Below are 26,226 nucleotides of genomic sequence, written 5' to 3'. Positions count from 1 at the left end.
TTTATCAAACGATCCTGTTTCAGTTAAAAAAAAAAAAAAAAAAAAAAAAAAAAAATTGAAAAGGCGAAGCATAGAACCAACGAACCCAACAAATCATAACTATACACTGCATATATATATATATATATATATATATATATATATATATATATATATAATATATATATATATAATATATATTATATATTATATATATATATATATATATATATATATATATATATATATATATATATATATGTATATATATATATATATATATATATATGTATATATATATATAATATATATATATATATATATATATAATATATATATCTATATATATATATATATATATATATATATATATATATATATATATATATATATATATATATATATATAAGAAATAAATATTTATGAATATATATATATATATATATATATATATATATATATATATATGTATATATATGTATATATATATATATATATAATATATATATATATAATAATAATCAAATACAGTATATATATTATATAGGCCTACATAGAAATATATATACATATACTGCATATAGATATAAATATTTCAATTATCATCCTGTTTATTTCGCTCACGTGATTGGACAGCTACTTCCTGTTTGATTTGCATGTGCGGCGTCATGGCAGCTACTCCAGAAAGTTCAATCCTTTCGCGGAAGAAGATGACGAAGTCTACAGCGACCGAGGCTTTGATGGTCGCGGATTCCCGGAGGCTCGAGATTTGCGACAGGAGTTGGTGGAGAGCGAGCGGCGAATGGCGGCGAGCACGACGCGTCTTTGGGTATTGTCATCGAGACGGAGGAGGTCGGCCTTGACACAGCCCAGGTAAACCTCATTAACTCCATCAAGGCGTCGTCATAGTGGCAGTCGCACTCACTCACTCTACTCACTCTACTTACTTACACACACACACACCACACCACACCTCACCTCACCACACCTCACCTCACACCTCACCTCACCACACCTCACCACACCTCACCTCACCTCACCTCACCTCACCACACCTCACCACACCACACCACACCTCACCACACCTCACCACACCACACCTCACCACACCTCACCACACCTCACCTCACCACACCTCACTCCACTCCACTCCACTCACTCCACTCCACTCCACTCCACTCCACTCCACTCACTCACACACACACATACAACACCACTCACTCACACACATGCACCACTCACACACATGCACCACTCACACACACACACACGCATGCACCACGCACTAACTCACACACACACGCATGCACCACTCGCTCACTCACACACACACCCGCACCACACTCGCTCACTCACACACACCCGCACCACTCGCTCACTCACACACACACACACACGCACCACTCGCTCACTCACACACACGCACCACTCGCACACTCACACACACGCACACTCGCTCACTCACATACACACATGCACCACACTCACTCACTCACTCACACACACACATGCACCACTCACTCAGACACACATGCACCAGTCACTCAGACACACATGCACCAGTCACTCAGACACACATGCACCAGTCACTCAGACACACATGCACCAGTCACTCAGACACACATGCACCAACTCACTCACCCACTCATACACATGCACCACCCACTCACACACATGCACCACTCACACACATGCACCACTCACACACATGCACCGCTCACTCACACACATGCACCACTCACTCACACACATGCACACTCACTCACACACATGCACCACTCACTCACACACATGCACCACTCACTCACACACATGCACCACTCACTCACACACATGCACCACTCACTCACACACATGCACCACTCACTCACACACATGCACCACTCACTCACACATATGCACCACTCACACACACATGCACCACTCACTCACACACATGCACCACTCACTCACACACATGCAGCACTCACTCACACACATGCACCACTCACTCACACACATGCACCACTCACTCACATATGCACCACTCACAACACATGCACCGCTCACTCACACACATGCACCAGTCACTCAGACACACATGCACCAGTCACTCAGACACACATGCACCACTCACTCACTCACCCACTCATACACATGCACCACCCACTCAGACACATGCACCACTCACACACATACACCACACACCCACATACACACGCACCCACATACACACCGCGCACACATACACACCGCACACACATATACACACACACACACACACACACACACACACACACACACACACACACACACACACACACACACACACACACACACACACACACACACCACGCACACATACACCACACACACATACACCACGCACACATACACACCACCACGCACACATACACACCACGCACACATACACATACACACCACACACCCACATACACCACACACCCACATACACACCGCGCCCACATACACACCGCGCACGCACACCACACACACACACCACGCGCGCATACACACCACACACACATACACACCACGTGCGCATACACACCACACGCGCATACACACCACGCACGCATACACACCACACACGCATACACACCACGCGCGCATACACACCACGCGCGCATACACACCACGCGCACATACACACCACACACGCATACACACCACGCACGCATACACACCACACATGCATACTCGCCACGCACGCATACACACCACGCACGCACACTACACACACTACACACACATACACACTTGCTTCTCACTCGTGCACGCATTCTCGCACATGCGCGTTCACGATTCTACTCACACACACCACTCGCTCACTCACATACTCTACTCGCTCGCACAGACACCACTCACTTACTTACTCACACACACTTACACAGACACCACTTGCTTACTCACTCACACATTCACACAGACACCACTCACTTACTCTCACACATCCACACAGACACCACTCGCTTACTCACACACACATCCATGCACACACCACTCGCTCACTCATACACTACTCGCTCTCACAGACACCACTCACTTACTTACTCACTCACACAGACACCACTCGCTTACTTGCTCACCCACTCAGACACCACTCACTTACTCAAACACCACTCACTTGCTCACGCACCACACGCTTGCTCACGCACCACTCGCTTGCTCACGCACCACTCGCTTGCTCACGCACCACTCGCTTGCTCACGCCCCACTCGCTTGCTCACGCCCCACTCGCTTGCTCACACCCCACTCGCTTACTCACGCCCCACTCACTTACTCACGCCACACTCACTTACTCACGCTCGCTCGCGCACACCGCACGCTCGCTCGCGCACACCGCACGCTCGCTCGCGCACACCGCACGCTCGCTCGCGCGCGCACACCGCACGCTCGCTCGCGCGCATACACCACACGCACGCACGCTCGCTCGCTCACACACCACACGCACGCACGCTCGCTCGCTCGCTCACACACCACACGCACGCACGCTCGCTCACACACCACACGCACGCACACTCGCTCGCTCACACACCACACGCACGCACGCTCGCTCGCTCGCTCACACACCACACGCACGCACGCACGCACGCACGCACGCTCGCTTGCTCACACACCACACGCACGCACGCACGCTCGCTCGCTCACACTTACTCACACTTACTCACACTTACTCACACACGCTCACACACGCTCACACACGCTCACACATGCTCACACACACACACCACACTACACTACACTACACTACACTACACTACACTACACTAAACTACACTCTACTCTACACTAAACACACACACACACACACACACACACACACACACACACACACACACACACACACACACACACACACACACACACACACACACACACACTACACAGACACTACACAGACACTACACAGACACTACACGGACGCAGCACTCGGACGCAGCACTCGGAAGCCGCACGTGGACGCCGGACGCCGCACGCGTTTTCTCAGTTGCTACTTCACCTCCGTGATACATGTACTTCCTCTGCCGTTTCTTCGGCCCCAATTTCAACTAAGTCTTTTTCTACCTCGACGACCGCCGGCACGCATGAAATTTGCTTTTCTAATTCGGCGGCCGTCGGCTCATTTACACCCCGAGTCGTGATCTCTATCCTTCTGGTCAATTTGGCTGCGCTCTGCTCTCCCCCGCTCTCCCCGCGTTCCTCGCACCGCGTTACCTCGTTGCATCCCTTTGCGACCTCCTCGCTCAGCTTGCGCCTTATGTCCTTCCCCGCTTCTCTTATTTCTTTTTTCGACGCCACCCTCATTTTTCCCAATTGGATGTCCATTTTGTTTTCCAACCCCTTTTTCCACTCAAACAATTCCCGGGTGGATTTGTCCCCCAATTCTTTCAATTGGCCACCCATTTTGCTTTCCAATTTTCCCATGTTACATCTTGCTTCGTTCCTCATGCCTTTCATTTCATTCTCTTGGGTGTCCATTTTTGCACTTAGCTTTGCAGACATTTGGATTAGGTATAATTCGATGTCGAACCCGGGGCGCACAGCGGGCCCGTCTGCCACCGCCATGTGTGAGGCGCCGCCATTTTCTACCCCTACTGCCGGCCCCTCATCAATGTCGTCCTCTTCTTCCAATTCTTCCCGTGGGTCCTGGGTCATTAATTCTTCCTTATCTACCTCCTCTTCTACCCCCACCGGCATTCAATCGCTTTGGCTGGCCATGGCACAAATTTAATTTTGGATTTTAAAACTAAATTTCGTCCACTCGCAATTTCAAGTGTGTGAAGCGCACTCCGGGTCCAATCCCACACCGGGAACCGTAACAATTCCTGACACCAATTGTTACGGTTCTCTACGCCGGCCTTCTTCCCCTTATCAAGGGGGGGATTAATCCCCTTGTCTTTACTGGGCCTGGAGGAACCGAGACTTATTACGTCCCTCCAGGACGCACGCGGAGTAGGGTTTCAGGACTACTGCTCGCTCGTACCTAATTCCCCGCGCTGCCCTGGGAGCGAGGAAGCAAGCATCGCACGAACCACGTGTGATGTTAGTACGCCAAGCGGATTGCATACACGTGGTCCGCGCAGTCTTAGTGGAACCCGATTGGAGCGATCTTATTCGTGCCACGCTTAGTCAAATCGAGAAACCACAGGAACGATCAAATCAGGAAGAAAGGAAGAACAAATGGGTTTAATTATTCCCACACGTATATACAGTTCAAGGACGAAGAGACACAGAGCAATCCTTAAGCAGTCTTAACTTATCCCTTGGACAACGGACCTGTCTCACACTCACACAGGGAATTGCAGATGGGCAGGTGTTCCCCAACCCATCCAGAGATGGTCCCCGTCCAGCTCTCCACGGTCCCCGGCACGTCCCGCGAAGATGGTGGCAGGCGAAGGCAGGGACTCGTAGCGCGTCTCTCGTACAAAGCAGATGATGGGGCGGAACGGAAGAGGGCGGACTTTAGCGCGGCTGGCGGTTACTCAGCCTTGCTCACTCGCGCGTCTGAAATGCGCTATATTCGTTCTAAGCGCATCTGGCTGCGCCCGTGTATATGTCGCGGCCAACTCCTCTTCTTCTATAAACTCCGAGCTGGTTAGCGCGCGCGTTCTCGTGCAAGTTCGTCAAGTTCATCACAACGCGAGTCCTCTCTTTGCTGCAGTCCCGTTGAGGGCTTTCGCGCAGCCGGTTTTATAGCTATGCCCCCTGAACCTTCTGGAACTCACCCAAACCTTCTCACCACGCCCTCTGATGCCACGCCGCCGCCACCACCTCTGAGCTCTGATTGGCGGCTCGTGCTTACCGTCATCGCTTCTGCCGCTCTGCCTCGACTCCACCCCGACCTTCCCAGGCCGGCCTCGTGTTAACTCGCCCATTGATCAACCAATGCTTAGCAAACTGGATTGAGGCTCGGGTGGTGGGTAAATCGGTGGCAAGTAGGGCCTATTTTCCTGGCTCCTACTCAACGCAGAATTAACACTGGAAAGGAACTAAGCTCACAAATACTAAGACATAACTATACTATCGCGAGGCTACATGTTGCTTGTGTGACAAACTATGGGGGCAAACTACAACCTTTATTAAACTCACTTGACAGACTCAAAACCGCAACTATATATATATATATATATATATATATATATATATATATATATATATATATATATATATATATATATATATATATATGTTGTGTATATATATATATATATATATATTGTGTATATACAGTGAACCCTCGTTTATCGTGGGGGTTACGTTCCAGAACCCCCCGCGATAAACGAAAATCCGCGAAGTAGCGACCATATATATTTTTTTTTTTATATATATTTTAAAGCATTATGAACTCCCCACACTCTTATTAACCTTTCCCATACTCTTATAAACACTTCCTATACTCTTAAACACTTTTTACACTCTTAAACATACGTAATTTTAACAACATATACAATTCTAATGGGTACTCACCATTGAAGATACTGTAGCTACCCATGGGTTCCCCAAGCAAGACCAGCATCAGAATCTCCTTGCTCCAGCCGGTGACGTCACCGGCGGGGATTCCTGGCGCGAGAGTGGCTGGTCACGTGACCGCTAAAGCGTGCCGCGCTTTGCGGGTATAATCAGCTACACCTGTTGATCACGTGACCACCGATTCACCGAAGCACGCCACGCTTGAGAGGCGTGGCTTTCGGTTTCTGGTTGTGCTTTATAATGCAGCCCGATAAATGGGCTTTTCAGTGTTCCCGAGTTGGTTTTGAGAATAAATATCTTCTCGGACGAGTTTGTGTCTTGCCCGTCATTTCGTCCGTATCAAGCAAGAGCCCCGGCTCTTCAATACTACAACTTGCGTGATGAAGATGATGATGAATTAGCTGTGCAGTACTGATGACGATGAAGGTGATGACGATGATGAATGTACTGGCGTTTTCCATACGCACGACTCTTTGTCTACCCTTCTACTGTACACTATGTACAGTATTTTATTTCTTGTAATATGTTTTAAATACTGTATTTTTCTTATTTCTTTACGTTTTTTAATTTTTTAGGCTAGAAAATGCTTATTTTACCACAAAAATATTTAAAATAATAGTATATAAAAATACATTTATACCGCAAAATCCCGCGATATAGCGAAAAATCCGCGATATAATTTTACATATACTAGCGAGAAAAAACCGCGATGTACCGAATCCGCGAAAAGTGAACCGCGATATAGCGAGGGATGACTGTATATATATTGTATATATATATATTGTGTATATATATATATTGTATATATATATATATATGTATATATATATATATATATATTGTATATATATATATTGTATATGTATATATATATATATATTGTGTATATGTATATATATATATATATATATATATATATATATATATATATATATATTGTTGTGGATATGAGAATGGTTTTTTTTTTTTGTTGTTGTAGTGTAAATTGTTGTAAAGATCACCCTTTGTAAATGTCATGATCCTTGTAAATACCTCCGTAGTGTAAAGATAAAAAAGGCGTCTCGGTAATTATTCCATAAACACCACATTGCAGGACCCGATAAAACCCTTGTTCAGTAGCTTATATCTTATTATGTGTCTTAGGGTAAGGCTGTGTCTCCCATTAATTGAAATACTCCATTGCACCGAGTGAAATAAGAATAGATCCCCTTTAATTTCATTTCAATGGCCAACTGCATTTTGGGTGGTTTTCTTCAACCACCATTGGCCACGAGGCAGGGTTGTAGTGCAGCGGCATAGCAAACCAATTGTGCATTTTGTGATGGAAGCACCAAATTTGGCAGAATGATAGAATATTATATGGAGAACATTTTCAGATATGGAACCACTTTGGAATTCACCCCAATGTGGCCGCCATATTGGATTTCAAAATGGCGGCTTAAAAATCTTTAATTACAAATATTTCTGGTTCTATACCAGCTACAGCCTTGATTTTAGTGTCTGGATGTACAAACTTGAGGTCAAGGAATTGAATGGTTCTACTTAGAAGTTGATTTACTGACGCCATATTGGATTTCAAGATGGCGGCTTCCGAAAATCTGCTGACCGATATCTCTGGTTCTATGCCAGCTAGATACTTGATTCTGGTGTCTAGATGTACATTTCTGAGGTCAATGAATTGAATGGTTGTATTGAAATATGTTTTAATGCACATAAGCAACTGATAATCCCATATTACGTACATTGTATACACACGTTCAGCAAGAGAACTAGCGAGCGTATTGCATCAAGTCATGCCAAGTGTCACAGTTCCAACTCAATGTGAGCAGTCACCATCACAGGCACACAGTGCTGTGCATTTCAGAGCCGCTTTCTTGCACTTGCATCTCCCACTGCAACCTTTTTCGCACCCACAACAGATGAGTTCATAGCAGGATTTGGCAGCTTCTGGTAGTGTTGTCCACAGAGGATCGAACTGTCCGTCATTGTCCACCCACCCCCAGTCGCATGGTGATGGGAGATAGCAGTGTGGGACAAGAGACTGTCCCCAACAATGTCCACCCTGGTAAGTTGGTCTCTTCACGTGTTGTACTAGGGCGGCCTGTGTTGGAGATATTGCTTCAATGGATCGAGATTTCTTTGCAAAGAGTTTCTTTCTTGCCAGATTCACCTCAGAACATGTGCATGTGCGGTCGTACAGAAGCACTACGTATCTCTCCAGGGTTGCCAGTGTATCCTCGGAGATCTCACTTGGTGCAGATGCCAGGTCCAGGAATGCATTGGTCACTTCTGGAAAAGTTTCCCATACTGCCCATGCTGTTTTCTTGCCACGACCTGCAAAGCTCGAGACGGTATCACACCCTGTGATTGCATGGAAGATTGGCAGTGCCTTGGCTTTGTCTGGTCCCAGGGTAGCAGACAGCTCGTGTGCTGCTATGTAGCAGAAGTTCTTTCCGGTTCCAAACGCTAACCAGAGTTCGTCCACTACCTCATTAAGCTCCTGGGCCATCCACACAGCGAGAACCACCACATCTGTGTCCACGGTGCGGATGAGTACTCTGCAGTGTCCAGATTTCATAGCAGCTGCTGCGTGGAGCATCATGCGCGTGTCTGCTTCCTCGTGATTGCACGGGGCCAAAGTGGCTGTGTCTGCACATGGTGGTACAGCAATGACCTGTTGGTGTAAGCATGAACAATACCGTGATGTAAATTAAATGTGAATTCCTTTGGTGTCGGTGGTCACGAATAAAACCTGACATGAATCTGCATAACATTTATTAATTTATTTCAGTACATTATTTCAAGTACATAAATACAGGGCAATTATTTATTATTATTATTATTATTATTATTATTATTGTTATTTACTTGGCATCAAACACATGAAATCATACAATATGACATTGCACATATAACAGTAGCCTGTTCGTGTACACTCCCCCAAGATGCCAGGAAAGAAAAAAGCAATTCAAGAACACTATGGCCAATAGGCCTTTCTTAACAATTTGAGGGAGTGTACCGTGGACAGCTAAAGATTATATATACAATACAAAATATTCTTCCGAATAGATAATTCAAATCGGGATTATATAATCAAAATTAAATTATATGAAAAGAATACACATATGTGGGTAAGAATTTACTCTACAACAGCATAAATCAATAATACATTGTATAATATGTACTGAAACCACAGAAGATTGTACACACACTCTCAAACACACAAGCAGGCACGCACCCACTCTCACCACCCAGACACATACACACACTTTAACTAACACACACTAACATACATCATGCACATTACCTGTTCACCGTCAGTAGCAATCAGCTGTTTGTCTGGCACATCGATGGACTCCGTGACCTGCTTAGACAGAAAGCTGAAGAGTTCCTCCTTGTTCTCGTCGACACGGAGGAAACTGTGCCAGTTGCCTGGTAGGAGGGCAGAGCCAGTGACACGTCTGCGTATTCCCTTGCCTCTGTTGGTCCTTGCAGTTGCCTTCAGGCTGCCTGACTTTGCATAGCGGTCCCACACTAGATCGAGACGAGATCGATGTTGAAGCTGTGACATAATGTATGGAACGAATACTTTTGTGGCATAGTCAAGAAATGTTTTGGTCTGGCCTGGGCTCAGCATTTGAACTATTACAGCTCCATCGAGGATCACAGAAGATACTTGTGGTGGGTCCGACTTTGTTTCGACAAGCTGTTCTAAGGGCTGCAACAAGTCAGCTTTGGAACCAAAGCGGAGCTGTCCATTTTGCGAGAGTGCTGGCGGATGTGCGCTGTTCTCATGTTTGAAGAACTGCTCGAGACCCCCATCTCTGGTTTGGCATGCGATGTATAGTCTGGAGAAGAGCTCTGAATCACTCTTTGCAGAGGCTACTTGTTGTTTGCTCTTCTGGGCAGCTTTGACCTTGATGGATGAAAACAACGGGAGTTTGTTGCGTTTGATGACATCATTGAGTGGCTTGGATCTGTCTGCCAGACGTTCCTTCTCAAATGAATGGAACTGATCTCTCCCAATCTGTAAAGCTGTACGCACAGTATCTACAACAGCTGGGCCCAAGATCTCCAGTGTGCCCAGGACCAGCAAATCTGTGCTTTCTTCTTCAAAGGGGCTGCCCATCTCTTCGATGACTGTTGTCAGTGCACGGACATCTTGGACGAACTTCTTCTGCACACTGTCGGTTTGCTCACGGTGGTGGGTGTGCTCTCCCCTTTGGCGCAGTTGCTGTGAGGTCTCAAATTCTGTGATGACCCGAGCAACTTCGGGGCCAGCCACCATCCACCGTCGAAGGGCACTTGGATTTTCAGTTAGGCCCACTGCCCCGCCATCGCCTTTGACCGTGGCATTGTTTTGTTCATGAGCCTGGTCTAGGGAGATGGCGGAGAAAGCATGCCTAGTCTTCTTGGATGTGAAGTGCCCCGCATGGAACTTGGCAGCAACATCTGGGTGTTTCTCTGCAATGCCAACCATGTCCCTGATGTGGACTGGTAACCAGCGAGCATAGTGGATATTGCCCAATGCAGCGAACCATGCAGCTAGCTCTGGTAGGGTGTCCATGTACAGCGTGAAGTTGGACTCTCTCAGTGAACGTATGTAGAGGAGTATACAGAACTCCAGGTTAAGTACAGTGGCCCAGTACTGAAACTGTGGACATGCCGCTGCTCTCTGGTCACACCATGCCTCGAACTCCAATGGTTCCTCATCTCTTGCAGTTGCTCTTTCATTGTATATGTCATATGCACGATGCTGCAGTATGTGTAGGGCAGCAACAGTTACTTGGTGGGCGCGTCTTGTACGGCTGACGTGAGCTGCACGCAAGAAGGAGTCTGCTGTGCCAGCTGTTGCTATCTCTGCCTGAACCAATGCCTGTGTCCAACCGCTGTCTTGCAGCCAGTCTCCTGCTGTCTTCAAAGCTGCCATCTCTGTGTGTAGACCACCCAGCATGACCACAAAGAGATCTTCACCATGTGTGTCTGGCCAGTTCCATTGCACCTGCTTGGCGATCGCATAAAGTGGTTGGTCCAGTGTGACGACGGGTATCTGTCCAGGGTTTAGCTCATTGATCGCTGCTTTCACGACATCCATGGCATGGCGGATCATTGCCACTGAGTGGGCTTGGTCATGGAAGAGGGGAAGCAAGGCAGTGGGTGTGACTGTGATACTAGTATCCTTGGCCGATTGGTTCTCTGCGTGATGTGCAGCCCAAGAAATGTTTCCTGGATTCTGTGTGTCACCACTGTCACATGCATCCTTCACAGTCTGGAGCCACCTCTTCTCTTTATCCAGTTCAGCTTGTGCAGGATTCCTCTGCAGCGACGCCTGGGTTCCAGCTGGTACAGGGTGGCTTTTGGCAAGTGAACTAACTGGTTGTACATCTGTGTAATACCGTGGAAGGTCCTCCACAGTCTTGACATTTGAGACACCCCCGATGATGACAATACCTCGGTCTGTGCCTTGATTCTCATAGTCTGGATGTTGTATCAATGAAATACCAGTTCCGTGGAAGGAGTCGTGTGCTGTCGTGGAACTGGGATTGTGGTCTATATTATCCACAGCTGATGTGGTGAACACTCCACCGCGGAGCTTTGGGGGACAGACCACCTTCTCCGCCCGAAAGCGCTGACAGACCCCGTTCCCCAGCTCTGCAGAGATCCGTAGCACTCTATCATAGGCAATGCTGATCCCTAGTCCAGATAATGTGTCAACCAGTTCCCTCTTTCTCGTATGGGCATGAAGCATCAAGCCAAGATATATTGGCAAAGGAGTCTCTTGACTAATGCTGTGTCGTACGTCTGTGCCTGCACCTCTCCTCTCATGCTTCACACTGTTGTATTTGAGAAGTTGAGCTATTGTCACAGACGCCGATGCCGATGACTGACATGCCTGATCTTTGATGCCTGCGCCCTCTAAAATCATGGAGACCATTGTCAGCAGCAGTTGTGGCACAGACTCTTCTTGACATTTGTTTGAGAAGGACCCATTGAAAGGCTGAGATGACTGGAACATATCCTTCCTTATAATCCCTGCAGCTCGTGCCAGGTGCACAACATCACTGTCAATATCATGTTGACATGCCTTGGCTAATGCACTGCCAATGTCTTCCTGAAACACCAGCAGGACATCTCTTCCCTGCCTGTGCTCCTGCAGATCAGGGAAGTGTGCCAGGATACGCTCCTTGAGTCTGGTTGTATGGACTCGTGTTTCCAGCACAACTCCGAACTGTTCCATTCTCATTGTGTAGAGCTTGGTGAGGTCTGCCATTTTGAATACAGGAGCAGTGTCTTCTTCTTTAGCAGTTTCCTCTATGTACGTTACCAGTTCAGCAAGGACTATTGCTGAAATGACATCTACCGTGCTCTGGCTTTGCTCAGCAAGCTTTTTTGCTGCCCTCACGCGGTTGTATAGGGATGTCAAACATTTCTTATGGTACTTGGCCTCTCTTGCGACCATGTCCCCAGCACTCAGTTGGGCTAACAAAGTGGTATCCTGAAGAAACTCTGCAGCCTTGCGAACGTGTTTATCTAGTTCCAATGTCGCTGCTTGATGAAACTCCAAACCAAGCTCTTGCTGGCAGAAGAAGCACAAATTGTCGCATATGCTATCAACACAAGCTGCCTGAGACCTAGTAAGCTTGTACTTATCTGTGATTGTACTGGGGATAGGGCTTCCCTCTGAATGACTTCTCTTCTGTACCCGCTGTAGCTTGGTAGTGTTATATTTCACCCTGCATGACTTGTGCCACTTGGCTTGGTGGGCAGCTAGAGTGGCAGCTATCCCTTGGCCTTCATCCAGTCGTTGCAAGTCCACGTCTTGTGGCAGCTTGCCTAGTTTATTGAATGCTGATAGATTGTCTTCAAGTGTCTTGTATCCAGCACCTGCATCAGTTCTTTTCGTGACAGCAGGACACTGTAGGGACTCTCCTATATCAACTTGACACAGAACACAAAGTTCCCAGTCCAGTGGCGTCTTTGGCGTTGAAGTTACATGCTTGGTAACATGAACTAACTTGAACTACTTCGACATGATTGAAACCTGGATGGAGCAAACAAACAAAAAAGTCGTTTAATTAGGGGTTAATCAATGGACCAGCATGTTTTATCTACAGGACAATACACGACCCCCCCTGAAATTTGACACCAAATGACCTCTTTTAGGGGTATTTTTGGCCGAAATTTTCAAATTTTTCACTCCCCAGACCCCTAGATGTTCCCTTGAGCTCAGAATCGCCGCTGTAATGTGTCTACTGATGTTAGAAAAGATATAGGGTGAATGGGGCAATAATTGTGCCTGTAGGATTTGTTTCCGCCACCCCCCCTAAGGGTTACAGATTTTTAAAGCCGCCATTTTGAAATCCAATATGGCGGCGACCTTGGGTGAATTTCAAAGTGGTTCCATATCTGAAAATGTTCTAAATATAACATTCTATCATTGTGCCAAATTTGGTGCTTCCATCACAAAATGCACAATTCTTCTTAAATTTTTGCTATGCCGCTGCACTATTGGGGAAGACAGGCGTGTCTCTACCTCGTCATAGAGGGGAGGAGTGAGCCAGCCCCACTCGACCAACCATGAACAAGGGGTTTGGTTTGAGAGGGCGGAGGAAGAGCGATGGGGGAGGTTCGAAAAGGTTGAGGGGCGGGGCGTATATAACCCGCTGCGGGGCGTTCCCAAAAGATGAGACAAGGGGAGGAGACAAGCAGATGAGCTTTTACAGAAGAGAGACGAGTACAAAGGAAAGAGCTGGGTCGTCAGAGGAGATGCGCTTTTACTGAGACAAGGAGACGAGTAAAAAGGAAAGAGCTGGGTCGTCAGAGCAAGAGTCTGAAAAGAGAGGTCCATGACAAGAGCTGAGTTGGTCGTCAGGGGTGGTCAGTGGTTGCGTTGAGTGGTTGCATTGGAGAAAGAGTGGTTGGACCAAGAAAGAGAGAGGAGAGAACCCGTCACGCCAGACCCCCCACCAGCGCGTCGGCTCCGACCTTGATCCGACCCGTGATCCGACCCGTGATCCCGCGCACACGACAGGATCGGTGGCATCAGCGGCCGTCGAGGTCCAGCCCGACGTCCCGTGCGGGATCAAGCTCCAGCCAGCTCCGTGCCGTCCTCCCCCTCCAGCCACACACCTCCTTCCAGCCAATCCACTCTGCAATTCCCCGTGTGAGTCGTCTTTGTTTGTTCTGTCCTGGGTAGGTAATTAAGCTTGTATAAGGAATTCACTGTGTCACCTGTGTCTCATGTCCCTGTACATAATCGTGACTGCTCCTTTTTGCTTGTGTGTGTAAATAATAATAAATCCCGTTACTCTTCTGTACGTCTTCTTCCTCTTTGCATTCGGTCGCTTTAGAGTTTTCCAGATTGAGTAGTTGTGGCGCGATACGGCCAACGTTCAGGGTGAATCGGGTTTTAGTCGGGGAATAACTGTTCGGCCGCGGTTACACCACTGCTCGGTCAAAATAACATCCTAATCCGCGGACCGTAACAATATATATATACCATATAAAACTGTGTGTGTGTCTGTCCCTCTTCATAAGGCTAGGTTTTTCAACGGCTTTGGGTTGTGCTTCGAGGGATTGATCCCTTTAAATTTAATGACGTCATGAAACTTTAAATTTAATTCAAAAATTGATCCAGACGTCTATTCTCTTTCAAACATTCAAACCGACAGCGGTAGTTATTTTTCACAGCATATGTAAAATTTTCACCCTTTTACTCTTTACTTAAGTTGTTTTGTTGATTTGTAATACTCAGTTCCAGAAAGAGAATAATGAGCTTGTTACATACACGTCAGGTGGGTCGACGACAACCGTTGACTACCTGCTGGTGCGTAGGCGAGATAGGGGGCACCTCTGGGACACAGGTGATCCCGGAGGAAGAGGCTGTTTCACAGCACCACTTGGTTGTCTGCGACATAAGGGTGAAAGGTGCGAGGAGAGCTCGGCAGGTGAAGTAGCAACTGAGAATGAAGGTGTGGAGGTTGAAAGAGGTGACAGTGAGGGAGGCATTAAAAGAGAGGCTGAGTATGGTAGAGTATGGTAGAGGATGATGTGGTTGAGCTTGAAAGTGGTTGGATGTCAATGAAAGCTAGTCTGTTGGGAGCCGTTGGTGAGGTATGTGGATGGACAAAAGGACCATCGAGGCACTCGGAAACATGGTGGTGGGATGATGAAGTTGGAAAGAAGATTGACCAGAAGAGGAAGAAGGTCAAGGAGTGGCAGAAGGCGAAGGGTATGGGGGCAGAAAAGGCAGAGCATGAAAGTTATGAGACAGCCAAGAAGAAGGCTGCAAAGAAAGAGGTAGCAAAGGCGCAGGAGGCATGTAGGAAAATGTTTGAAGAACACTTGGATTTGGAAGAGGGTCAGAGAGCGGTATTCAGGATTGCAAAGCAGATAGCGAAAGAGAGGTGTGATGTGATGGGGGTGATTTGCTTGAAGGATGAAGTGGGACAAATCGTTGTGGACCCAGATGGAATTAATGGAAGAGATATATGGAGATACTGTTGAATGCAGAGAATGAATGGGATGGCGACATCGAGAGTAACCCAGTTTTAGGACCGGCAGAGAAGATAACCGAGAAGGAAGTTGAGGAAGCGATAAAAGCAATGAAGAGTAGGAAATTGTGAGGGTCGACGGGAGTTGTGGGAGATATGTTGAAGGCAGCGGCAAATTGGGGTGTGAAGAGAAAGACAGAGATCTGCAATCTGGTGGTGAAAGAAGTCCGCATTCCAGTGGATTGGGAACTGAGTACCCTCGTCCCTCTATACAAGGGGAAAGGTGACCCTCTGGACTGTGGCTCGTATCGAGCGTTGAAGTTATTGGAGCATGGAATGAAGGTATTGGAAAGGGTGTTGGAGAGGAGGATAAGGAAGAAAGTGAAGATTGACGAAATGCAGTTTGGATTTAGGCCAGGAAGAGGAACGACAGACGCGCTTTTTATTGTGAGGCAGTTGCAGGAGAAGTGCATGGAGAAGAGGAAGATGTTTTTCTTGGGTTTGTTGATCTGGAGAAAGCATTCGATAGGGTTCCATGTGAAGTAGTGACATGGGCATTGAGGAAGCTAGAAGTGGAGCAATGGTTGATCAGAGTAGTGATGGCAATGTACAAAAGAACGCGCACAGCTGTAAGGACAAAGGATGGGAACAGTGGTGAGTTTGAGGTGAAGGTGGGAGTGCATCAGGGGTCGGTACTAAGTCAACTACTATTTGTAGCTGTGATGGAGGTGCTGGCTCGGAACGTAAAGGAGGGTTTACCGTGGGAGTTTTTTTTTTTTTTTTTGAATACTGAATCGAGGCTCGTGAAAGAGCTCACATTTATTTCACAAACAAATCAACCAGACAAACAAAATATATAAAAAGAGGGAGCGGAAGACAAGATGGTGAGAAAAGGGGAAGCACACAAACATAACATTTGAGAGCAGGGAGATGTGGTTTTTTTATTTTATTTTTTATTTTGTTTTTTTTTGTATACTGAATCGAGGCTCGTGAAAGAGTTAAAAGGCTGAGTATGGTAGAGGTGTGGGAGGGAGAGGGCTTGGAAGAAGGAAATCCCCAAACAAGGACACCAAGGAGGCGTGGGAAGGGGAGGGCAGGGGGGGGGGGGGGGTTGGGAGAAGGGCAAATCCACGACGTTACGGAGTGACTCTTTGAGTCATTTTTGTGAACTTTGATTGCTCAAGCATAGTGATAAAGCCACTCGTACCTACTCTCTATATATCATATTGTAAAGGAAGAGTTGCACTTTACAGAGATATTAATGGAGTTCCTGTAAGTTGGACCATTGTCAAGTAATTAACATTCAAAAACGATGTTACGGAGTGACACTGTCTTTTGTCATTTATTAAACAATAACAACATTTATTGAAAACTCTGCTCTCACAATAGTTATAAAATTGTAATGAAATAATGGGAAGATACACTAATAGTTGTGCCTTCAGTACAGGGGTTTCAAAATTCCAGACATGACCTAATTACTCTGAAATAATTACAATAGTCCCGTTACGGAGTGACGAAAAATCCCGTTACGGAGTGACGAGTCAATTTTGAGATTTCTCCCAAAGCAACAAATCATTTCTAGATAACGCCAGGCTTTCATTCTGAACCCAGCTGACTTGTGCTGGTGTTTCAACATCTAACACTTTAGATAAATAATAAAAATAAAAATCTGAACTGAGAAAATATACAATAAACATATAAAAAAAGTCAAGAAATAGACTAAAGAAATTGAGAACAATTTATTTTACGAGTGGATGACCAGAAACAAAACAAAGTTTGGAATTAATCAGTTGGCCACATCACAAAACTTCATATGACTGCCCTGCAAAAGGTTCCCTTTCCCAAAGGACATTCAGCAAATACATAATGATTGCGATGGTCGAGGGATGGCTGAAGAAGGAATCTGACGACTTGGTTGGAATCAATCCAGGATTTATCTTCCACCTCTGGGAATGTATATGCCAAGTCAGATAGGCCTGCTTTTCGCAAAAATGATACTTCCAAACAACCATCATCTACTATCTGAGTCACCTGGCCAACAAACAACTTCTTAGATTTTTTTGTGACATACTGCACAGTCACAAAGTCACCAGGGTGCACTTGGGGTTGACTGTCTGACCTGGGGTGCTCAGCAGGTGCTGGACTAGCAGTATTTTGACATTCCAAGGATGATACATGGCACTCGGGGTGAAGACTCACCAATTCAAATTGTTCCGCTGTTGAGTACATAGAGGCGCTCACAACATATTTCCTCACAGGTTTCACACAGTGTGTTTGGTGTGTTTTCGGAAGCGACGTCACTAACTGCCAGCGCTCGTCCAATTGCGACTGGCACTTCTCAATATCTCCTGCTGCGATGAATAAAACTTCGATCTTTTTTCACTGTGCCTCTGCTACGCGGAAGAAGGATTCTGCATCAGATACAGGATCCCCAGCCAGATTTGCCAACCAAACTCTCCTCTTTACCTCACCTCCTATCCAATCAACAGCACCCTTACCGTGAGATGTGGCAAAGAAATTCCAGGATAATTGAATCTTGAACAATTCCTGAAGGAACTCACCTTTTTCAGGCTGAGTTATCAATTGTTTGACAGAATGAGTCACTCTGTAATGTTACGGAGTGACAAGTTTTGTTTTTAATTTATTTTCTGTAGATTAAAAAAAAAAAAAATTAGACTGTACAATGATTGGGTGGTATAAGTTCTTAATGACCCTGGATTTATTTGGTTTTTCATCCACCAGTTAAAGAGAAAAGTAACCAAATGTCAAATTTTCGTTATGGAGTGACACGTCACGGAGTGACATCTGACTCCTAATTTGAGTTTTAATTTTAAAGCATAGAAGGACAACTCATATTTTTTCAATTGGTTTTGAAATAATCTTCATACAGGTAGCTTCTGATGGATAGCATTTGTTGACTTCATACCAATGAATTGAGAGAATGAATGAATTAATAGTTCTTTGCATTATCGAGGGCCAATTTTACTGCGCTTTTCAGTAGAATGACTTCATTAATTGCAATGAGTGATGTAAGCCAACAGAGCAAGCTAACTCAGTGATCTTGACATTATCTGAAAGTACATGTTTTCAACTTTCATTTGGTACATAAATAACATGAACTTTTTCAGTCAAATTTAAAATTTGACCTCTGCGGACCATTTCTCGTGGAATTGCCCAGAAGTATAAAACACAAGGACATTGCAAGGACTTCCAGGAAAGAAGTTGGTGTTTCAAAAAAGTGGATCTGGGGTGAAATTAGCGGGGGTAGAAAAGATCAAGGTTTTGGATGGGGGAAGATAAGAGATGGGGGTGAACAGCTGTTTTAAAGACCTGGAGGGTGGAGTGGGATTGAAGAGACTGAGGGAGTTTGTTCCAGAGGTGGGAGAAAAGAGGAATGAAGGAGTGAAGGTGAGCAGAGTGTCTTGATTTTGGCAGTTTAACCATAGGAGGGTTGCAGGTAGATCTTGTGCGACCTGCAGGAATATTTGGGGGACACAGCTCAGAGAGAGCTGGGGGAGCAAGGCCGGAGAGGAGTCGGTCGAAGACGGAAAGACCACCTACCTACCTGCCTGCGGTGAGTGAGTGAAAGGCCCTTGGAGTTAGCTTCATCGCAGGAGATTGCAATGATTCTGAAAGCTTTGGTTTCTACAGCGTGAAGCCGAGCCAGGTGTGAGGCAGGAGCACCAGCCCAGAGGGTAGAGCAGTATTCCATTGAGCTGTGGATGAAAGCCTTGTATATGGTGAGGAGCTCATGTGTGCCAAGGAAGGACTTTGCACGACGGAGGATGCCCAGTCGGCGACTGGCTTTTTGGAGGCCAGCTTGGAAATGTGGTTTTCCCAGGAAAGATCATGGCAGATTGTGAGACCCAAGAGCTTGAGTGACAGAACTTCTTGGAGAGGTTTGTTGAAAAAGTGGATGGGAGCGTTGTCCAATCGGTCTTTTCGGAGAGTCAAAGTAAGCGTGTGAGATTTGTCAGGATTGAAAGGCATGCTCCACTTGTTTGACCAGTCTGTGATTTTGTCCAGGTCTGCAGAGAGTGAGGAGGCTGCAGACTGCCGATCTGAGGGATGGGTTGTGGAGCGGCAGAGAGTGGAGTCATCAGCAAAGAGGTAGAGAGGATTTTCCAGAGAGTCAGAGTGATCATTGATGAAGACCAGAAAAAGCACAGGGCCCAGATCACTGCCTTGGGGAACTCCAGCCTGAACAGGAAGGGGAGATGAGAGAAATCCATTCAGGGCCACACGTTGATTACGACCAGAGAGGAAGTCCGCAAGCCATGCGTGCAGATTTCCATGGATACCATAGGAGGAGAGTTTGGTGAGCAGAGCGGGGTACCAGACCAGGTTTCTATGGGAAACAACTTTTGTTTGATGCAATTTCACTTGTCAAGTTTTTGTGGGAACGCAACCCTTGCGATAAGCGAGCACTTACAGTACTGTAATTGCAGTTTGCTTGTACAGTGCTGTTCTGAGCAAGCTTTGTACATTGCATGTAGTTTACCTTCACCATGAGCGTGAGGAGTGGAAAGGCTAAGCCAGCTAAATGCTATCATACTCTTCCATTACTATTACACTGTTGGATAGATATTTTACATTTACATGGAAAGGACATGATGTAAATGATAAAATAGGACTCAAGCGAAGTGGCATGAATAATCAGGCTTGCAGAAACTAATGGGGATGCAACACCAAAAAGCAAATTGATGTTGCAAGAGGGAGAAGAGAAGAGGAATATTATTTGACTCGTACTGTTTGTATTCTGAATATATCTCCAAGTACTGGTACAAACACATGAGTGTTGATCGAATGTTTAACTGATGCAAGTCACACTTGTAAATCGACCACAAGTTCCCCCACCCAGAGGTCCAAGGTGAGTTTGGATTAGAGATGTCAGAACGACGCTGCCAAGGATTAGTTGATATCGCCGGAGCTGCGTAATATCAAATCCTGTGCACTTGACCATCGCTGCATGGCGCATGCACATGAGCAACAAATCCAATGTACCAGTCCTGAAATGGGAGCTGTCGGCATATCATACAGTGGCGGCAGATACAACCGTCAAATGCAACTTTTGTTGATCTTTAATGCCTTAAATAAATATCTATCTTGAACGTCACTTTGTAGAGCACGTACCTCTGCCGGGCTGAACAGTTTACTTGTATCCAACTGATGAGCCAGATCTGCATACGGATCTTAACCAAGATCAAAGCGGTTCGTTCTTGTCACGCAACCAGCCTATCCACCAAGTTTCCTCGAAATCCGTCCGTACATTTTTGAGATGTACTGCTCACAGACAGGGGTGAAAACATAACCTCCATCCACCTTTGGTGGCAGAGGTAATGTCACTAGTCCTAAAACAAGAATGAAAGCATTGAATATAACTTGATTCTCTTTGGTCGATTTGAACTTGGGCACAGTTTTTGTATCATGCATTTTGTAACCCTCACAGTTGGATTGGATTGAATGTTTATGCAAAGGTTGTGGCCGTGTGTGCACACAGGAGTTGAGCCGGCAGGGCGAGGCCCTGGGAAGGACAAGTCGTGCACTGGACCAAATTGATAAGGAGATGAAGACGAGTCAGCGTCATATTAACAGTATCAAGAGTGTCTGGTGGGGCATTAAGAACTATATGAGAGGAAAGCCGGAAGAGGTGGCAACGACCGGGAAATCTAACGTGGATGAGACGCGACAACCGAACACAAGGTTGGTTTGAGTGGAAAGCAAAGCTCGTTCATTTTCTATAGTGCCTTTATGCAGTCGGGGCTTTGTGCTCGTTTCTAAAACGCTTCCTTTTGTAAAGGAGATCCCTCAATCTGAACTTTTGCCTGCCGATTGCATCATTTGTTTGGGAGCACGGCTGTATATTATGAAGCCCTTGCCCGATCTAACTTCAGGAGAGTATCATTAGAATGTTATCACTCTGCATTTATGTAATTTGTAATGCAATGCACAAGTGACGAGAACGGCACTCTGGAGAGGGTACTCCTCCACCAGGCTAATCAGTTTAAGTTTTTTATCCCACTGACAGGTCAGATCTGGATCCAGACTTGAACTAAAATCGAATTAGCTTGTTTTTGTCACTTAAACTCAACTCATCCACCAAGTTTTAGCATAGGTTGTCTGCAACTTTTTGAAATATCATGCTATATATCGTTTTTGGTTCCATCACTCAATGAAGAATCACTTAAAATTAAAAAAATTATCGTATCTGGAATCCGATTCTTCATCTTCACCAAAAGTGAATCGATTCTTCCATGTCACACACGCAACCTGTCCGCCAAGTTTTGTCCGAATCCGTCCACAATCTAAATATCCTGCTCACAGACAGGTAGTAACGGGTGAAAACATAACCTCCATCCACCATTGATGGTGGATGTAGATATGCAAAGGTTTCATGTTCTGTGTGATGAAGTAAGTAAAAGTTTTAATTGTTTTTGGTTGTCTGGAATCGAACATGGCACGGAGTATTCGCTCCTTGTGGTATGATGCTGGTTTATCTATGTAGTGTGACGTTTGCCTCGTCATGCATGATGTCAAAGTCCACTAAACATTCCAATTCAATGCTCAACATTTGATTCTACATTTATATAGCGTAGCTGAAATGCTCTCCTAATATCAATTGTTTGTTCTCTGACACCAGAATGCTTTGAAATATCCAATTTAGAATTTATTTTATGCCTCCGACGACTGAGTTGACGGAGGCATTATTGTCCCCCATCGCACCGCAGAGCGAAAGGAGGACTATGGTTTTCCCCTCCGTCCGTGTGTCCGTGTGTCCGTGCGTGCGTGCGTGCATGCGTGCGTGCATAAGCGAAGGACCGAATTCTAATTTGGTGTGTGGGTGCAACCCACGTCAAAATCCAAGATGGCCGCCGCCATGTATGTCTGACGCCATGAATGTCTGAACCTTGTGAGCGGAATATCTTGAAAAGCAAGCATTCTGAGTATTGCACTGCAATACATGTCCCCTACCGGCAGTCTGTCATCCGGAAAGCTGTGTGAATTATATAATTACCAACTCACGGTCTGAGGTAACTCGGCTAAAGATTATCCGATTTGCACCAAATAAAGTTCATGAATGGTTGCACAGACCCCTACTTCTCAATAAAAGTGGAAACAGAATGTAAATTGGAGTTAAAACAAGGAATATTAACAGCTTTGACTTACCGCACTCCAAATTATAGTCTGGAAAAATGTTGGGGAAATTACCAAAGTTTAAAGTGTCATAACTTTGTCAAAAATGATCGAAACGTCGTGAAGTTCGAACGTGATCTGTAACTTATCATGAGGAAACCTTGTGCCAAGTGTGAAATCATTAGCATTAAGAGTTTAGAAAAAAAAGTCCGGAAAGCTGTTCTTTGCGTGACGGACTGACGGACTGATGGACGGACTGATGGACGGACGGACTGACTGACTGACTGACTGATTGACAGACGGAGTGCAAACCTATAGTCCCCTCCGGTGTACACCGGTAGGGGACTAATAGCTGGATTGAGAATACACATTTCATGTCAAGTAGTATTGACATGATGTTCACAGTAGTACAACTCCCTGCTGTATATGAGCCTTAGTTTTCGCGATACTGCCCACTTCCAGGATGATTATGTCACTTCCTCTTGTGTCAAAATTAGCTGTGTTTGTTAAGGTAATACTCCAAGGTGTCTATATATTTCATATTTTGATATATTGCTCTCTTTCTGTTATAACATCACTGGTGGCCATAGTGTGTTCCGGATCAGCTTATTTTAATCAAACCTTCCTATAGGTAGTCAATCATATATTTTGTTTCGGGTTGATTGACTAAGCGGTTTCAGAGAAGATGGATTTTAATGGTTTTGCTTTGATCCAATATGGCTGCCATATTGGATCACCACGTGACTGATGCAGTCATTGTTAAAAAACATGAATGATCACACTGTGGTCACATCCTGAAAAACAAAATATATATTTTTCTCGTCTGTCCACTCAACACCCTCATCCTTGCTGTTGAAGGTATTGTACAATTCATCTCCGAGGGTCTTCACGGTTTGGTTCAATATCAATTACGAGTCTGACAAACAGCATGGTCTGGTTCCATGCAGCTCGTGCACCCACTCTGAACAGGAGCGGCAGATACGGTTGTTATTGTACTCTGTAGAAAAACCACCTTTAGAGGCCATTTTTCCCCGCAAAGTGGGGGTTGGCCTTTTTCGGGCACCGTGGTTGTTGTTGTTTTTGTTGGTCCCCTTTTTGAAGCAATGTTTTACGGCCGGATGCCCTTCCTGCCGCCAACCCTTTTTGTCGCCTTTAACGACAAACAGGGAATTACCAGTGAACTGGTACTCAATTAGCCGACCTCGGAAGGATGACAGGCTGAGTCAACCCCCCTGGCGTTAATTCAGTGATCGACCGGGATTCGAACCCAGGATCCTAGGATCCTAAGCTGGCACCCTAGCTGCTAGCCCAACACCAGGGTTGCTCTTTAGGGTTGTACACTCTGTAGGGTATATAGATTACAGTACATCTTGGCTCGAGCCTCAGGAACGTCAAAGGCGTACTCAGTTAGCAAGGTTCCGCACTCCCACTCTTTCTGTGGTAATAAACATTTTGTTCATAAAAACCTGTAAATGGTCATTCGAAAAAAAACGGGACTGTTCTTAAGTGCAACATAATTGCCTTTAAAAATCTGGCAATGAGCCAATTTGGAAACGTGCCTATGGCGCCAATCAAAATTACATAATGCTATTTTTTTTTAGGGAGGGGCATAAGGGCTTGAAAACCCTTACTAATTAACACTCGATCCAAACAAAGCCAATGGAAATCTGACGCAACAAAACCGGACAGTGTATAATCAGCAGAGGCTGAATACAGGCCTGATGTGCTAGGCCCACCAGGAAACAAGATGGTGGCCATATAATTTTGTCTTGGCATTGTGGTGGGTGGAGTCGAGCAACAGATGAGGGTGTGGTCCGACAGCTGTTCAACCAATGGGTGCACATTTCAAAAATCGACCCCCAATAAGAATCCCAATAACAGCAACAACAACAGCACTGCAAAGATCTTGCAGACCTGTGACATGTTGCAGGTAAAAAAAATATTTATCTTGGGTCATTGATCACAAATGTAAAGCTTTGCATTGATCGGTAAAGCCTGATCGAAATTCGAGAACTTTTGGGACCTTTAAACATTACAATAACATACTTATCGGTCGAGAGGGGAAGATGCCACTCAGTCTACCACATTGAAGATAATTTCAGCAAAGTTTGGTCACAACCGTATCAGCAGTTTCAGATGAGAAGTTGCAAGTGTTTACAGATGGACGGACGGACGATGCGCCAGGTGAGCTAAAAAGGAGTTCTTAACATCGTGCAGTGAACATGAAGATCAACACGGTGCTTCCTCAATAACATGCGTTGTCACCTTAAAGCATGAAGCCTGGTAAAGCAGTTGCACCACATGGCCAATACTGGTTTTGGATGCCTGGGGAAAGCGAGGTTCCAGGCGCTGCATGACAAACAAAACCAGTACCTTCCATGAGAGGGCCGAGCCATCCTCTAGAGTCTAGAGCAAGCAACACGAGCTTCAGGGCCTCTTCCTGCATTGCTGCACCACAATGAGGACAACACAGTTAAATTAAAGTCTGACAAACAAATATATATGATGTAATACCCAAGCAAGACAGAATTGGAGAAATACCATATGCTGAAAAATGGGTACTGTACTCTAAAATAACTTTCAGCTTGTGGGGCCACCTACATATTAAGTAACAAAGGAAGACAAAGGGAAAGGATTGATAGAGTGTTGCAGACATTTAAATCGAAGGAAAGAAAATAGACGTGTAAAGTTAAGTTTTCCGAACGGGATCCATTGTGTTTTTCTGTTATATTTTCTTCCATGTGCATTGTTTGCATTTGCATTGAAAATTTCCATGATAAATCGTACTTTGTTGATATTTTTTTGAATTCGTATTTTTTTGTGCAGCCTTGCTTGGCCTCCTCACATAGTCAGAACTTAATAGTCTTGGTTTTGAGGGTGTTTTGTTGTCCTGTATCTCATTTTTTTGTCCTTTCAGCCTTTTCAACGTTATCCTATTCCCCCCTACCTTCAAAAATAAAGAAAAATAAAAAAACAAGATTGTATTCTGCCCTCCACCTGTACGTCCTCCACATCTCTCCTTTTCCTGCATCATTTTCTCATGATCTTCATTGAAGAGATGCTTCTTCCTTTAAAAAGCTTTTGAAAACATTAGAATGCTTATATTCACTTACTTCTCTGGCATTAACATCCCACATGTTGTTCT

General features: G+C 45.4%; 1 protein-coding gene across 1 annotated transcript in view; it reads left to right on the top strand.

Moving 5' to 3' along the window:
- The first annotated feature begins 602 nt into the window (after positions 1-602).
- SNAP29 (synaptosome associated protein 29) overlaps positions 603-26,226 on the top strand; it is a 35,694-nt gene continuing 10,070 nt past the window's right edge. The window contains exons 1-2 of the mRNA XM_068099258.2: positions 603-852; positions 21,448-21,650. Coding sequence (XP_067955359.2) covers positions 21,514-21,650 — 137 coding nt within the window. The 5' untranslated portion in view covers positions 603-852; positions 21,448-21,513. The remainder of the gene's footprint in view (positions 853-21,447; positions 21,651-26,226) is intronic.

The sequence above is a fragment of the Myxine glutinosa genome, chromosome 14 (genome assembly GCF_964187855.1).
Source record: "Myxine glutinosa chromosome 14, kmMyxGlut1.1, whole genome shotgun sequence".
NCBI classification, from domain to species: Eukaryota; Metazoa; Chordata; class Myxini; order Myxiniformes; family Myxinidae; genus Myxine; species Myxine glutinosa.
This window is presented reverse-complemented; position numbering and strand designations above follow the sequence as displayed.